General features: G+C 37.1%; 1 protein-coding gene across 6 annotated transcripts in view; it reads right to left on the reverse strand.

Annotated features, from left to right (window-relative positions):
• Nucleotides 1-4,182: 4,182 nt before the first annotated feature.
• Nucleotides 4,183-13,606, reverse strand: part of CLOCK (clock circadian regulator) — a 60,763-nt gene continuing 51,339 nt past the window's right edge. For 3 of the 6 annotated variants that reach the window (XM_030946930.1, XM_030946929.1, XM_030946931.1), the window contains 8 exons: nucleotides 13,067-13,208; nucleotides 12,590-12,690; nucleotides 11,608-11,697; nucleotides 10,292-10,450; nucleotides 8,755-8,961; nucleotides 7,478-7,686; nucleotides 6,911-7,184; nucleotides 5,152-5,334 (listed from right to left, as the gene is read on the reverse strand). In XM_030946930.1, coding sequence (XP_030802790.1) covers nucleotides 5,152-5,334; nucleotides 6,911-7,184; nucleotides 7,478-7,686; nucleotides 8,755-8,961; nucleotides 10,292-10,450; nucleotides 11,608-11,697; nucleotides 12,590-12,690; nucleotides 13,067-13,208 — 1,365 coding nt within the window. Of the gene's footprint in view, nucleotides 5,335-6,910; nucleotides 7,185-7,477; nucleotides 7,687-8,754; nucleotides 8,962-10,291; nucleotides 10,451-11,607; nucleotides 11,698-12,589; nucleotides 12,691-13,066; nucleotides 13,209-13,606 lie in introns of all 6 variants that reach the window. The other 3 variants (XM_030946928.1, XM_030946933.1, XM_030946932.1) reach the window with 3 other exon arrangements.

The following is a 13,606-nucleotide window of genomic DNA, read 5'->3' on the forward strand; positions in this document are numbered from 1 at the left end:
AAAGTGACATCAAGCAACTTCTCACAAGTCAGTTCCGTGGGTGGGGGAGAGAGAGTGCCTTTGGTACAGTCGTGGGAAGGGTAAGAGCGCTTCACTGTGAAACTTGGATAAAACTGACAACAAGCAACTCAGAAAAAAACCTCTAGAACCTTAGAAGCTACAGAAAGCAAAATTTTAAATGAGTTACATTTATTCAGTTAAAAAATTGACAGTTAGTAATGGTCACATGAACACCAGGGAACTGTATCTACATTTCCTGACGTCAATATGAACGGCACTAGGGTTTTTCTGTTTGTTTTCTTTTACGTATATAAATCTAATGCCAGTTAAAAAAATACAAAACAAAACTGAAACCCAAGACACTGTGAAATCAACACTGCTTAAAAACTCAAAATTCAATCTGATATATTTGAAAATAAATATTTTTTACCTTTCTTGTTAGAAAAAGACAGCTCACCAACTGCTTTCAAAGCAGTTACATCTTTAAGACCATTCCCAAAAGTGTTTCATAAATAATTACCCATTGATTGATTGTCTATTAATGCAGCATCTCTCAGTCATAGCTGGGGTCTCTGTTATTAGGCCATAAAATATTTTTTCAGACACAGTGTTTTGTTCCCCCCCCTTCCTTTTTATTTAGGTATACTTTCTTTGAATATAGCATATCATGCTGGCAAAATTCATGCAGATGGCATAGCATGAAATATCACAGAGTTTAAAATCACCTGTTTAAAAAAGACAAAAAAAGAAAAAGACAAGGAATGTAGTGTTAAAATCATGGTAGTGAAAAAGCAACTACCCAGTCTCATGGACAACCAAGACAATTCCAAATGTTCTCTCACAGCTGTCTCATCTACTATGATTTGTTTAAATATGTCTTTTTTAATCCAAATTCATTTCATTCTCTTCAATTTTTTCCACCAGGGATAAGTAAAAAAATAAAAGGTTAATTATTAAAACTAGTCTCTTTTCCCTTTTAATCAAAATAACCATTTTCCAGCCCTCTGACTGTACATCTAATTTTAATAATTATTTCAAATAGAGAAGCTTATGAATCTGACACATTTGACATCTCCTGATGCCGTGACATTTAAAACACTCATAACAATACCTGGGTTAAATCTCTGAAAATATAAATGATTCTTGAATTGACTTTAATATTTGAAAAAGGCCACATCTTTAAACCTTCAGAACATTTTCACACAATTTATAATCCTAAGGGACACTTAGAATTACTGAGCAGGCAAATGAGCCTCCAGATGATTCTCTCTCATAGGCAACTGTGCAACTTAAAAAGCCTCCTTCCAAGGAAGCTATCATCCCGAATCCCTTCCCCTGGCCATATAAAACACAAAGGCAACTAGTTTTAGAAGCCTTTTTAATCCTGCACTTTAAACCTCAAGGATCACCATAATAAAGAAACATTTTCCAGAAATGTCTCTCGTGACAGTTTTACATGTTATTCCTCGTTGCGCCCCCTTTTTAACAGTTTCACTGACTAAAGAAATAAACTGTTTTTCAAATAGTCTTTTCAGTAAAGTGCTTGTTATTACTCAAAAAAAAAAAACCCAACCAAAAAGAGAAAGTGCTATTTAAGTCTTAAGATAATTTCTTTTTCTTGTGAAAAACTGCCTGATATATCTTTACTTTATTCATTTTTACATAAAGCTGAAATGAAACCTATTTCTTGTAAGGATGCTGGGTTACTAATTTTGGTGTTTGGCAGTAGGCAAGATGCCCACAGAAGGTGGTGACACACTGGAACCATAGTGCAGAAGGTAAACCTTCTAGATGAAGTGGAAGGCATATGGAGAGCTCCTACTAGAATCCTTTCATATTTATATACAAATATAATATATATTAAATATAATATAAAAATAGCTATATTCTTTTTTCTCTCTGAAGTTATCCCAGACACTTTTCTTCAAAGCCTCACCCATTGCAGACAATGTCTGTCTCCTAAACTCCATGCAAATGCCATCCTCTTCACTCCATTATATAACACCAGCCCATTTCTTCACAATCCTCCCCTTAACAGACCCCTTCCCTTCTGTCAGAGTCATTCTGCAACACTTCTGCTCTAGAACCTGCAGCATCACAGCACTCACTGTCGTGCTATTTATCAGGATGTTGCAAGTAAGTCTGTAGTAAATGAGTCAGGCAGAAGCAAAAGGCTGATTAAGAAAGAGGTAACAGCCTGGTCCTCCTCTCACTAAAACTCAAAGACAGTTCAGCAATTGATTCAGCAACAGGGAAAGCTGCAGACCTGTTAAATACACGTCAGGAATTCTTCAAATGTGTGCTGTATTTTTCCAGTTCCTTAGAATTTCCCCATCTTCTATCCTTTCTCTACTAGCTGGTAGTTCTGTAATTGAATGACCTCTCTCTGAGGCTACAAAAAGCTTCTTGATCAAAGCATATGTTTCTCTATTCTCTTTCAGCAGCCACACTATCCCATTATCTAATTTCTCTCTCCTAGTTTAGCCTTTTTACTGACAGACCTATAGCAGCACACCAGAGTATCTGGGGAGGGGAGAATGGGAAGAGAAGTTGAAATTTTTTAATATAAAAAGCTGCATCATTAACTGTCTGGCTGGTATCTCTAATTTCTGTAATTCTCAGTATAATAGCTTAATACACCTATTTTACCATTATTCAGTAGTTCTAACAGCACTATTAAAGCTCTCCCAGTTTTATTTTTTAGCACTATATTTTTATTGTAATTGGTTAAAGAAATTTGTATCTAACCTATTTTCTATTAGGCAAAGAAGTGATAGCACAGACCTCTAGTCAATGCAGCTTCATATAGAAACAGGTGGGATGGAGTGGTAGGGATAGCAGAGCAAGGCAGGATTTCTTCACATGGAACTTTAGAGAAACATGTCTCTGACAATTATCCCAGTCTGAAGAATGCCAGAAATCCCTTTAAAGAAGGGAAAGTGTTTCTTGCTATGTTTGGTATTGGCATCTGTTCCTTGCTCCAGGTTGCCACAGGCTTTTTGGAGCAGAGAGCAATCGGATTCTCTTTGGTACTGTGTTTCTCACACTCTCCTTCCTTGTTCACTACTTGGCTTTTTGGTGCCAAGCATTTGCTTTATGACTGGGGAATAACAAAGGTCTAATGCTGGGACACGTGCAGAGGCAAAGGCTGGCCCCAAAATGTAACCAACGGCATCAAAGGCTTGGCTAAACTGGTATTACCTCCTGCGGGTTTGGTTCATCCAGTAATACAATCAAACTGTTCCACAGTACAAAACAGACCATCACCATTTGTTACATTCATTCAACTCCTCCCTAGTATTCAAGATTAATCCAGCTTTCTCTACCTAGCACTAGTTTTAACTGCTTTTACTGGTTTTTGTTTCTAATTAATTATCAGATCTATCAGCACTTGTTAATCTTCCTCTCAAGTTCTGGTTTCCACAAACTAGTACCATAAAAACCTACCAACATTTACTTAAATAGCACATATCTGTTGGAACTTTTTATTTTCTTTATAAAGTGAAGTTGCCTTCTGAAGTCTTAGTTCAGTGACAGCTCTTAAATCAATACCTGGTAGTGTTAAATGCAATCATGATCTCCCCCAAAACACATGCTTCCAAAATGCTTTAAATGCTTCCAAAAACGATTTTAAAAAATCAGCTTATTATTCAGCTTATTATTCTTCCTCCTGCAAAAGGAGTCCTGTCTTTTAAGGTTTGCTTTTTTTTTAAAGAGTATTACCTTAAAGATCTGAGATTTTTGAGACTCCTGTATTCCTGGCTACTGTCTGAGGGGGAGTACCAGTCAAAAATATTCATGGTCTCAACTCAGACCACTGTTAAAATTAACACAATACAGAAATATCTATGAAGTAGATACACAAGTTTGGTTGACAATGTGCTAAGACTTCAAAATTGAAAATGGTTACAGATTCAAGACATTGTAATTCAAGATGTTCAACATTATCACCTGAATTAAAATCAAGGCACTATGGGTTTTGTTGTTGTTGTTAAAATGACCCTGAATTAGTTCTGACTAATTTTTGAAGGAGAATAAAAAGATTCCAACATGGTTTAACAAGTTACAATTCTCACCACAGAGAAAGTGGTTAAAAAGTGCCCAAAAGGTTATTAAATGTAAATATATTTTTGTGCAAATTACTCCTATAACTGAAACATTCTTGAAAATTACTGTCATTTTTTTTAAACCTTTTACATAAATATTTCCAACTATGAACTATATCAAAAGATAGCTTTGGGGAATAAAATTCCAAACCATCCGCAAGAAAGCAGTGCAAATTCCTATTTTTCAAATAAAATGATGAATTCATTATGAAATGATGGATGATATTTATGAATCTGAATGTCCTGAACCCTGATGCATGATCACCAGTTCAAACAGCTTCATCAATAATTTAACTTCAAGCAGTCAACTAACCAACACACTATACCTCACCAAACAAACCCTGACATCACAGACAAAGCACAAACAAGAGACTTGTGCCCACATTAAGGGTGAAAATAATGACGCATCATGTTGTAAACAAAAGGGTAGAACAGAGGAAAACATTAGTCTGAGTATGGCGTGAGAATTTAGGGAAACATATTCAAACCTACAAATAACAGATTACATTTTCATGCATCATATAAAATATTTTGCTCTTTCTCCTTTATGCAGACATATACACAATATTTTACAGCATCTGTACAACAGAGAACTGGATTTCACACAACATTTTCAAAATATTTACTGTCCTGTAATCATCTGAAAAAAAATTAGATGGATTTTGGACTATATTTCTGGCATTTTTCCTGCTAATTCAAAACAATTGCTCCATGTCCATTTTAATACTTTAAAAATGTACAGGATTGATAAAAATACCAATATTTTCAGCATCACTCTCTTTTCAGTCACATTTGGAGATTTCACCTGGACAAATTACAACATGGCAGCAAATCCTTTAGAACACAGAAACTGGGGCAACACTCAAAGTTGGCCATGTCCCCATCATCATCTTGCGGCTTTTCTTAACAGATTCCAGAAGTTAGAAGTAGATCTCAACACCACAGTGCTAGAAAGCCTTCATACTGTTACCTCTGTAGCTTCAGTGCAACTATTTGTGGGGCAGCCCCTCCTGGCAGTTTACTTCAAAAAGAGGCAGCACCCACACTACTGTGGCTGAACTTTGGAAGGATCAGTCATCTTGTCAGTTCTGTGTCGTGACAGCTGCTGCTGCTGCTGCTGAGACTGCAGCTGCTGGTGGTGGGACTGAGTGAAAGTGCTTTGTTGTAGTGGGAAAGCAGCAGAGAGAATAAGCTGAGCTGACTGATTTCCATGAAGTAACCTGGATGTCTAGAACACGAAAATAGAAAAACATTATTTTTTCCTGCTGCACTGAGAAACACGGGCCCAGCTGCTTTTTAACTTTTTATAAGGGTTCAATCAAAATAAACTTCAGATTTGGCCAGTTAAGCTGAGCAAACAATGCAAGGATTTGTTCATACTAATACATTTAACCAGTGCATCTGAACAATCCATAAAGCAGCTGTAATTGGTCTCTGGAATTTCTGTGGTGATAGGTAGGAATACATGTCAATTTGTCTTCATTTCACAACACAAAAGCATAGCAGGGTGTAAAGAATCTATTTGAGTAAGTGTAGGTAGCTGTCATTGCAGTCAAATGAAAAAATAGTGCATGATTTGGCAAAGATCACATTTATTCCCCACAGACAAAATGCACAGTCAAAGAAAATGGTGCATTTGCAGACCCCAACATCCCCTCTGAAGGAGACTTATTACTGCAGGAAATGGTACTTGGTTTTAACAGTATTCTTCTTAGAACACAAAAAAAAGGTTACTGAGTAAAAACAATGAAGGATGGGTACAAATGCACTAGGACATCTCAATCCTGAAATGCTCTGCAGCAGAGAGTAAAGTACATCAACTGCTGCACCTACACAATCAGACTGTAAGATGCTCCAGTGAACAGAAGTAGAAAAGGCACTTTTGTCCTTTTTAAAGAGTATTTACTTCACTTTAAATTCTAGCACTTTAATAGTTTGTACTAAAAATACTGGACTTTCACCTAGAGTGAAATTCTAGAGTAGCCACAGATCTTTCGAGATCTTCATATTTCATATATCTGTTTCACCAGAATTAAGTCAAAATTCTATAAACTTTTAAATTTAAAAACAGAGATACAGACACTACCAACCTGCAAAAAACAGCCTCTCTAGTGTTCTAGCCACCACTACATCTCCTTTACCAACTCCAGATGCTGGGTGATGCATGTTCCAGTAATTCATTGGAATCAACAAATGGCAAAAGATTTCCCCATCAATTCGTTCTACCTTCTGTTTCTTTTAGAGATTTCCTATTTTGAAACTCCTTGGGTTTGTCTTCCTTCTCTTTTGACCCAATCTCTCTTCCTCCTCCACTAAAACAAGGTTGTCCCCTACCCTCTGCTTACAAAGTTACTTGCTGCTCAGCCTCCCCTGCAGCCCAGACAGAATTTCATGCCTCATGTTAATGCGGCATGTCTTGCTTTGGGTTGTGTGCTGCTTTCCAGACCAACCATCACCTCTCACCCCTTCCTGCATTAACATGTAAAGTTAATGAAAGAAAATGTGAACTGTTTTAAAGGAAACATCTGTTTTTTCATCCTACAGTCAATCAAGAGCAGCAATTCAAAAGGAAAAAGATATAAGACAGGACAATGCATGGAGTAACACTGCAGGAAAGACCACCTCTCCTCTAAGTAATAGGATTTTAGAGAACTGCTACAGAATAAACTTACCTCATGCATTTGGCTTAGTCACAGGTTACCATTTTAAGTGCTTTGTTTTCAGGTAAAGCACCCCTGGATAACCTAGCAATGTTGAAAGCGCCAGACCCTGGGAAAATTTGTAGACAGCTCTACATTCATTACCTGTAGGAACTGCTGGGGGTGCTGGGTCAGCTGCGACTGAGCTGGTTGCTGCACTGTGGTGAGCTGCTGCTGCTGATGGTCCTGCTGACTTTGCTGCTGCTGCTGCTGCTGTTGTTGTGTTATTGACAAAGTCTGTGTCTGCTGCTGTTGGGCAGCAAAAGTGGGATAAGCTGTCACCACCTGTCCCATAAACATAGTACTTGGTACCATTACTGCTCCACAGGCTACTGGGGCCGTGACAAGTTTTGTTACAAGTTGCTGACCTTGAGAAAATCTGTTAATAGAAAAAGACATTTGGAGTCCCTTCAGGAAAAAAATACATGAAGCATCACATACACTTGAGAAAAGCAGAGTTCTCAAAGCCATATTTTGCTATAACAACATGGGTTTTGATAAGCCTGCAAACATGTTACTTTGAGCAGTTTAATTTCAAGGGTTGTATCCCTACCATTGAAACACAAATCACATGATCTTTTAAATACTATTTTAGTTCGTTTTGTATATGGTGCAGCTGCATAAGCATACTGTTATAAAAAGTCACCTTAAATACAGGTCTTGAAGATTTACCTGATTTGTCTGTCCTGTGTAAAAGTGGTTACTGCAGCAGCATTCTGGTTGTTGTTCTGTGGTAAGCTAGAGGGAACCTGCACCACATTTCCTGCTGTTGGCTGAGAAATCACCATAGTGTTGTACAAAGGTGCTGAGACTGTGTTCTGTGACTGACTGGCAAGAGAAGACTGTTGATTGTGTCCACTAAGTACATTTTGTTGATTATGCTGGAAAGAAATTTTGAGATAGTAAGTTGAAAATAGCCAGGTACTACAGCTGTTCTCCTCACTGTCACTGCCCATACTTCAAAACCACCAGGTTTTTTCTATTCAAATGAATTCTTAATTCAAAGTACACAAGTATTTCTATTGACTGAGGATTTAGAGATGGGACTCAACCTTGGACATCTATCTTACATTAACTTCTTTTTCTGTTCAGGTTATTTTTTTTCCTAAATATTTCAGCTACTTGCATACAGTTTATTCCAAATTATCTTTTTACTCCTTTAGCATTTCTGTGCCCAACTTAGAGTAAAATGTGCACATAACGTCAAGAATTTCTTACTTGAAAATTTGGAACTAGCCTACTGCTGAGATGGTAAAATGCATCACTAGTCTGCCTCTTCACAAATCTCAAAAGGAAGTATGGAATGTGGAAAAGGGTACAGAGGAGGATGACCACAGAGATCAGATGTTTATGGAGTCTTCATACACATAATGGTCAAACCCATTAGAAGTATTCAGCGTGAAGAAACAGCTTCTGTGGGGATGCATGCTGTTGAGTGTTGTGCCTCTGCTAAATTGTTACAGTTAAGTTTATTACGTAAGTTAAGAGCTGTTTCTTTGTTACATTGTTAGGTTTGATGTATAAGGTGAGTGCTTGATAAGCTCTTAGGCCACGCTCCTTTGTATCTCTGCCTTCACTGTCCTTTTGTCACATGCACCGAAACACACACACAGACAACACAGACACACAGACACACACACATACACACCCCTAGACAGTTCTCAGTTCACTGCTGTTTTGATTGCCTGGATTTTGTTTGGTTTTGCTGCTGCTTGATTTTTCCTTATTGTGCCTTAACTGTCCTGTAAGTAGTAGAGTGAATCTTGCCAACAAACTTTGTCGTGCTGCCACTTAATATTAAATCAGGCTTTTGCTGATACCCTTGCCAATGATTTTTTAAGCAATCTCAAACACTTGTTCATAACAGAGGAATGTCAGGGAAGCTGCTGTGTTTCAGATGTGGTTTTGAGCAAATATTCAGTCCAGCAAAATGAGTAATAGAATTTTACCTGTGTTGCAGTACTCTGCAAAGGTTGCTGCTGTATCATGTGTGGAGTATTTATATGGCCTGTGTTCATCCCACTTTGAGTCTGATTAGTCTGAACAACTTGACCTTGCATGTTTATTGGTGTAAGCTGCTGAACAGTTGAAGAATTTCCAGAAGGAAGCTGCACAGAACCAAAGTTGAGTCCAGAAGCTGACTGCTGCAAGAACATCTTAAAAAATTCCACAAGTTATAGGGTCAGTATTCAGAGACTCAACTCTATCTGGTAAGAATCAGAATCCTAATTTCCAGAGTTCTAAACATTAACATTCAATATTTGTTCTTAAAGAAAAAGCACCATTTAGAGACTAACCGGTAATGTAGTCTACAACTATCTAAAGAAAAAAAATATTTGAAATGACACTTCTTTTTGTAGGACATTCCTCAGTAACACTAAATCAGATGAAGAAAATCTCTGAATTAGTAGACCCAGGCATAGCACCAAGAATGTAATCTTCCCTGACAATCAGGAAATCATAACAATTATACTGAACTTTTCAACACTGTTGTAATAACAGAATTCAGCACAAAAAAATTACATTCTTTACAAAAAGTTAGGCCCAAGTCTACAACAAGGCAGAATGTGCATCACTGAAGGATTTTTTCTAGTTTTCACATTCCTGAAGAAGGTCCCTCCACACATAGAAAGGAGAGCTGTGAATCTCTCCTTTTGAGACATGAATAAGGCAGTCTACTGCTGGCATGTTTACACTTAACATCACACAACACTGAAAATGGCACACGCCAGAAACTCCTACTCTTCCAACAGAATTTAAGCAACATTCTCAATACTTCTAGGAAGTACTTTTTCTATTCTTTAGTCACAATCCAGACTGAAAATATTAAATTATTTCCTTAAAATATATCTTAGTTTGAGGTGATCAGGTTTTTTTTCGTTTGGGTCTTTTAACTAGAAAAACCCAATAGAGTAATTCTTTTCTTCCAAGCACAGCTGCTGAACAGACAATGACAAAAATAGAAAAATATATACTGGTTAAAAAAATGAGGGTGCATTACTCAGCTGCTAGACTGAGTAATGCACCCTCTAGACCTCAGTCTTTCTGGCTCAGTAACTCCTTCAAGTTTACCATGCAAAGTAGAGCCATTTAGCCTGATAGGACAGTTTAAGCAAAGAAACATGGATTTAACATCCTCAGAGCTAAAAGAGAAAAACAGATCCTGCAGATTTTGGATTAATATTCTAATGGCTGCAAAACTTTGCAAGAATGAACAACCACTCCATCCTTTTACATTTAATTAGGTTAAGTGATAAGCTAGGCTTGACCTGCTCAACGCCGGGGCATTTCCAGATACATATGGAAGCAAAATATCAGGTAGCTTTGGAAAAGCAGCTTCAGATACTATGGATTTTAGATGTCTATGGCCCAGATGGCAGCTGACAGGGAATATGGAGGATCATGTTGTGGAATTAGGTGCCCAAGACACATTTCAGATGCCTAAATTCTCTACAGATGAAACCTGTAAGTGATACACTAACTCACCTGGAGTCCTTGACCATGAACAATTTGAAGTTGCTCCTGGATCTTACGCAACTCTTCCTGCTGCCGATGAATATTTGCCTCTATCATGCGTGTTCTTTGCTCTAGCTGGTCCTTTAGATGCTGCATAGCTCCTAATTGTGCTGAAAACTGAAACACAGGCTGTAGTGCAATCAATAAATTAAAAGCTGAGCAAAAATTACATTTTATTCACAAGAGATAAGTACAGTCCTCCACAGAAGCAAAGAAATCAAGCATTGCTCTTCAAATTACTAATAAACCGTAATCTGAGAACCAATTAATGCGTATGAAAACATCACAGAATCAGAATCAACATTTAGTTGACGTACGAGAATTGGTGAACTAAAAGGATTCCATAGCACAAGAAATTGACTGGTGTCCAAATCACAAACATATAAATATGTATGTGTGTATATATCTAGCCTTAGCAATTTACATGGTACTGTAGATGTTAAAGCTCTCTCATGTTAAAAATTATGATTGTGCCAGTTTAGAAAAAAAGATTCATCCAGAGCTAAAACATACTAATAACTTGGGAATACCCTCAGTCACAAAAAGCTGAAGGCTGAGCCCATAGAGAAACTATTTGCCACTTCTGCTTTTCCTCAGACATCTGCTGTAGGCCCCAAGTCAGTATATCAAAAGGTTATACTGACCTGGGGCCTATAGCAGATGTCTGAGGAATATATCCTGTTCTTATTACACAGAAGCATTTCACAGACCAAGCAGCCTTGTGTTATAAGCATATGTCTGAAAGCTGCCAGCCGAGTTGATGGATTTTTAAACTCATGCTCTAAAATATTTTAGCTTTAACTGTTTTTATATCTATGATGCCAACGCACAAGGCTGAAAACTATATCCGTACAAATAACAGGAAGAAAAAACTAAAGCAAAAGTGTCAAATTACAGAATTTGCTCATTTCAAGAGAATAATTTGGCACCAAAGGACTCAATTTCTTCACCTATGGATCCAGCCTCTCCAGATCCCTCTGCAGAGCCCTCCTGCCCTCCAGTAGATCAACACTTTCACCCAACTGGGTGTCATCTGCATCCCTTTGTCCATATCATCAATAAATATATAAAACTGGACTGGCCCCAGTACTGAGCCCTCTGGAACCCCGCTAGTGACTGGCTGGCAGGTGGATGTAACTCCATTCACCACCACTCTCTGGGCCTGGCCATCCAAACTGTTTTTCCCTCAGTGAACAGTGCATCCACCCAAGCCACAGGCAGGCCATTACTGCAGGAGAATAAGACTGCTTAAAACATAATAAACAATAAATTGAGTCAATCCATACCTGAGTCATTCCAGACTGGAGCTGTAAAGTTGCAGGCTGAGATATTGCTGGCTGTGTTACTGGTTGTCCGAGAGACTGTGAGCTTAAAGACTAGGATTAAACAAATCATAAGAGAATGAACTTCATATTTGACATGAAGTATTTCTTTAAAGAATCAAATTCAAAACAGCATTATATGAACATATAATAGAAACTATTTAATTGTTTCCTGAAATATCTAACCTTAGTTATTAGAGAATTAAGAAAACAAAAGCAATTGATTATCTACATAATTTTTCTATTGCTAAAAATATATATAAGCAGTAGGTATAAAACAGAAATTACAACTACAAGTATTTCAGAAGTCTCAATTTCAACAAGTTTGGAAGTTGATACCTTTGATTTATTCTTTAACTAATGATTTTTAGAAATATTATATATTTCTATATTAATAGAAATATATATATATATATAATATTATAATGCATATTTAATAAGCATTCTGTTCATGAAGTGAATGTATTAGTTCAACAGGAAAACGTGCACCAAGTACATGAGGCACGACAATTTCTCATACTACCAAGATTTCAGAAAGGATGTGGAAGTATTCATTAACATTCTTAGTCATAAATTTGTATGAGTTCTCTACAGGGACACACACAGCATTACATTGGCAATTTTACACATATATATGTGTGTGTGTATTAAAAATCCAGAACCACAGAAAGAAGTTCTGTGTGAGTGAAAGCAGAGATTCATTCACATTCTTTCAAATCCTAATGACAAAACCTAAATACATATATGCTTAATTATTGTATTCCTTTAAAATCTACTATATCAAAGTTGAATACAGACAATGCAATTCTAAGACACGTATTCCAAGAGAAACTCTTAAAGTTTGCACTGTGTTTTTAGAAGAAATAAAACAAAGTTTATATGGATTTAATAATAGCTTTTAAAGGTGAACTCCACTGTGAAGTACAACATTCTTCTCTGAAGTTACCTGACTGCTCAGAGATGATCTTCTTTGCGCAGTCTTTTCATGACCAGATAAGCCTTGCCTTGGAGGAGTGCTAGTGTCCACTGTCATTTTAGTTGGTGTTGCTGACAATGTTGAGAGTTAGAATAGAAAGAAACATCTTAATTATTATCTCAATTCTTTAATGCAATAATCTAATTACATGAAGCTTTTAATAAATAAAAAAACGGTAAAGGCTTGGACTCCTTTTTTTTCCCCTGACTATCCACCAGTAGTGCAATCTGATGGATTGAAATAGGGTGTACTAGTGTCTGATATTGTGCTCTAGAAGTAAAAGTCTTTTTCAGCGTATGCAGATCTCTTAATCATCACAAAGGGTATTTTCACCTGCATGCTTCTCATAAAATGATTATTAACTGCCAGTTATTATGCATTCAATAAAATTAAGTAGAGAAAGCTCTCATAAGGAAAGCAATTCTATTTTCAATAGTTGGTGCTTACATGAATGATCCGATACTGCAGTGTGTGAAGATTTTCTTGAACTCCTGGAGGAAGCAGAAGGTGTGGGGCTGGTATCAAACCTTTCCAATGCTTCTTTGAGACTCACTGTGTTTATGTGATTGTCAGACCCAGAGTCCTGACTCTGAAGAGACACATAAAAACAACAATTATTTATCTAATCCAGCACAATGCATATTTCTGTTAGAAAATGAGTTTTGTTTCTAATTGACCCCCTTACACAGGTGACCATGCAGAAGTAGTGGCCTGTTTGATGGTTGTAAGATCTGTTTCCATTTGAGGCTTTTATCCTTGGAAACCAAAGCTATATAAGCCCAGAAACCAAAATGCATGCAGACATAGGCCACAAACTGACAGCTGAGCTGAGCTCCTTCTGTAGCCACTCATTTCGTTCAGAACAACAGTGTAATGAGTGAACTGCTTATTCTTTTGAGAAAGGATGAGTTTGTTCCATTAGGAGCACTAACAGATGAAACTTGTATAACTGCCAAAGGAAAACATTTCTGAGCTGTCAGACTAAAA

Source organism: Camarhynchus parvulus, chromosome 4 (assembly GCF_901933205.1).
Source record: "Camarhynchus parvulus chromosome 4, STF_HiC, whole genome shotgun sequence".
Taxonomy (NCBI): Eukaryota; Metazoa; Chordata; class Aves; order Passeriformes; family Thraupidae; genus Camarhynchus; species Camarhynchus parvulus.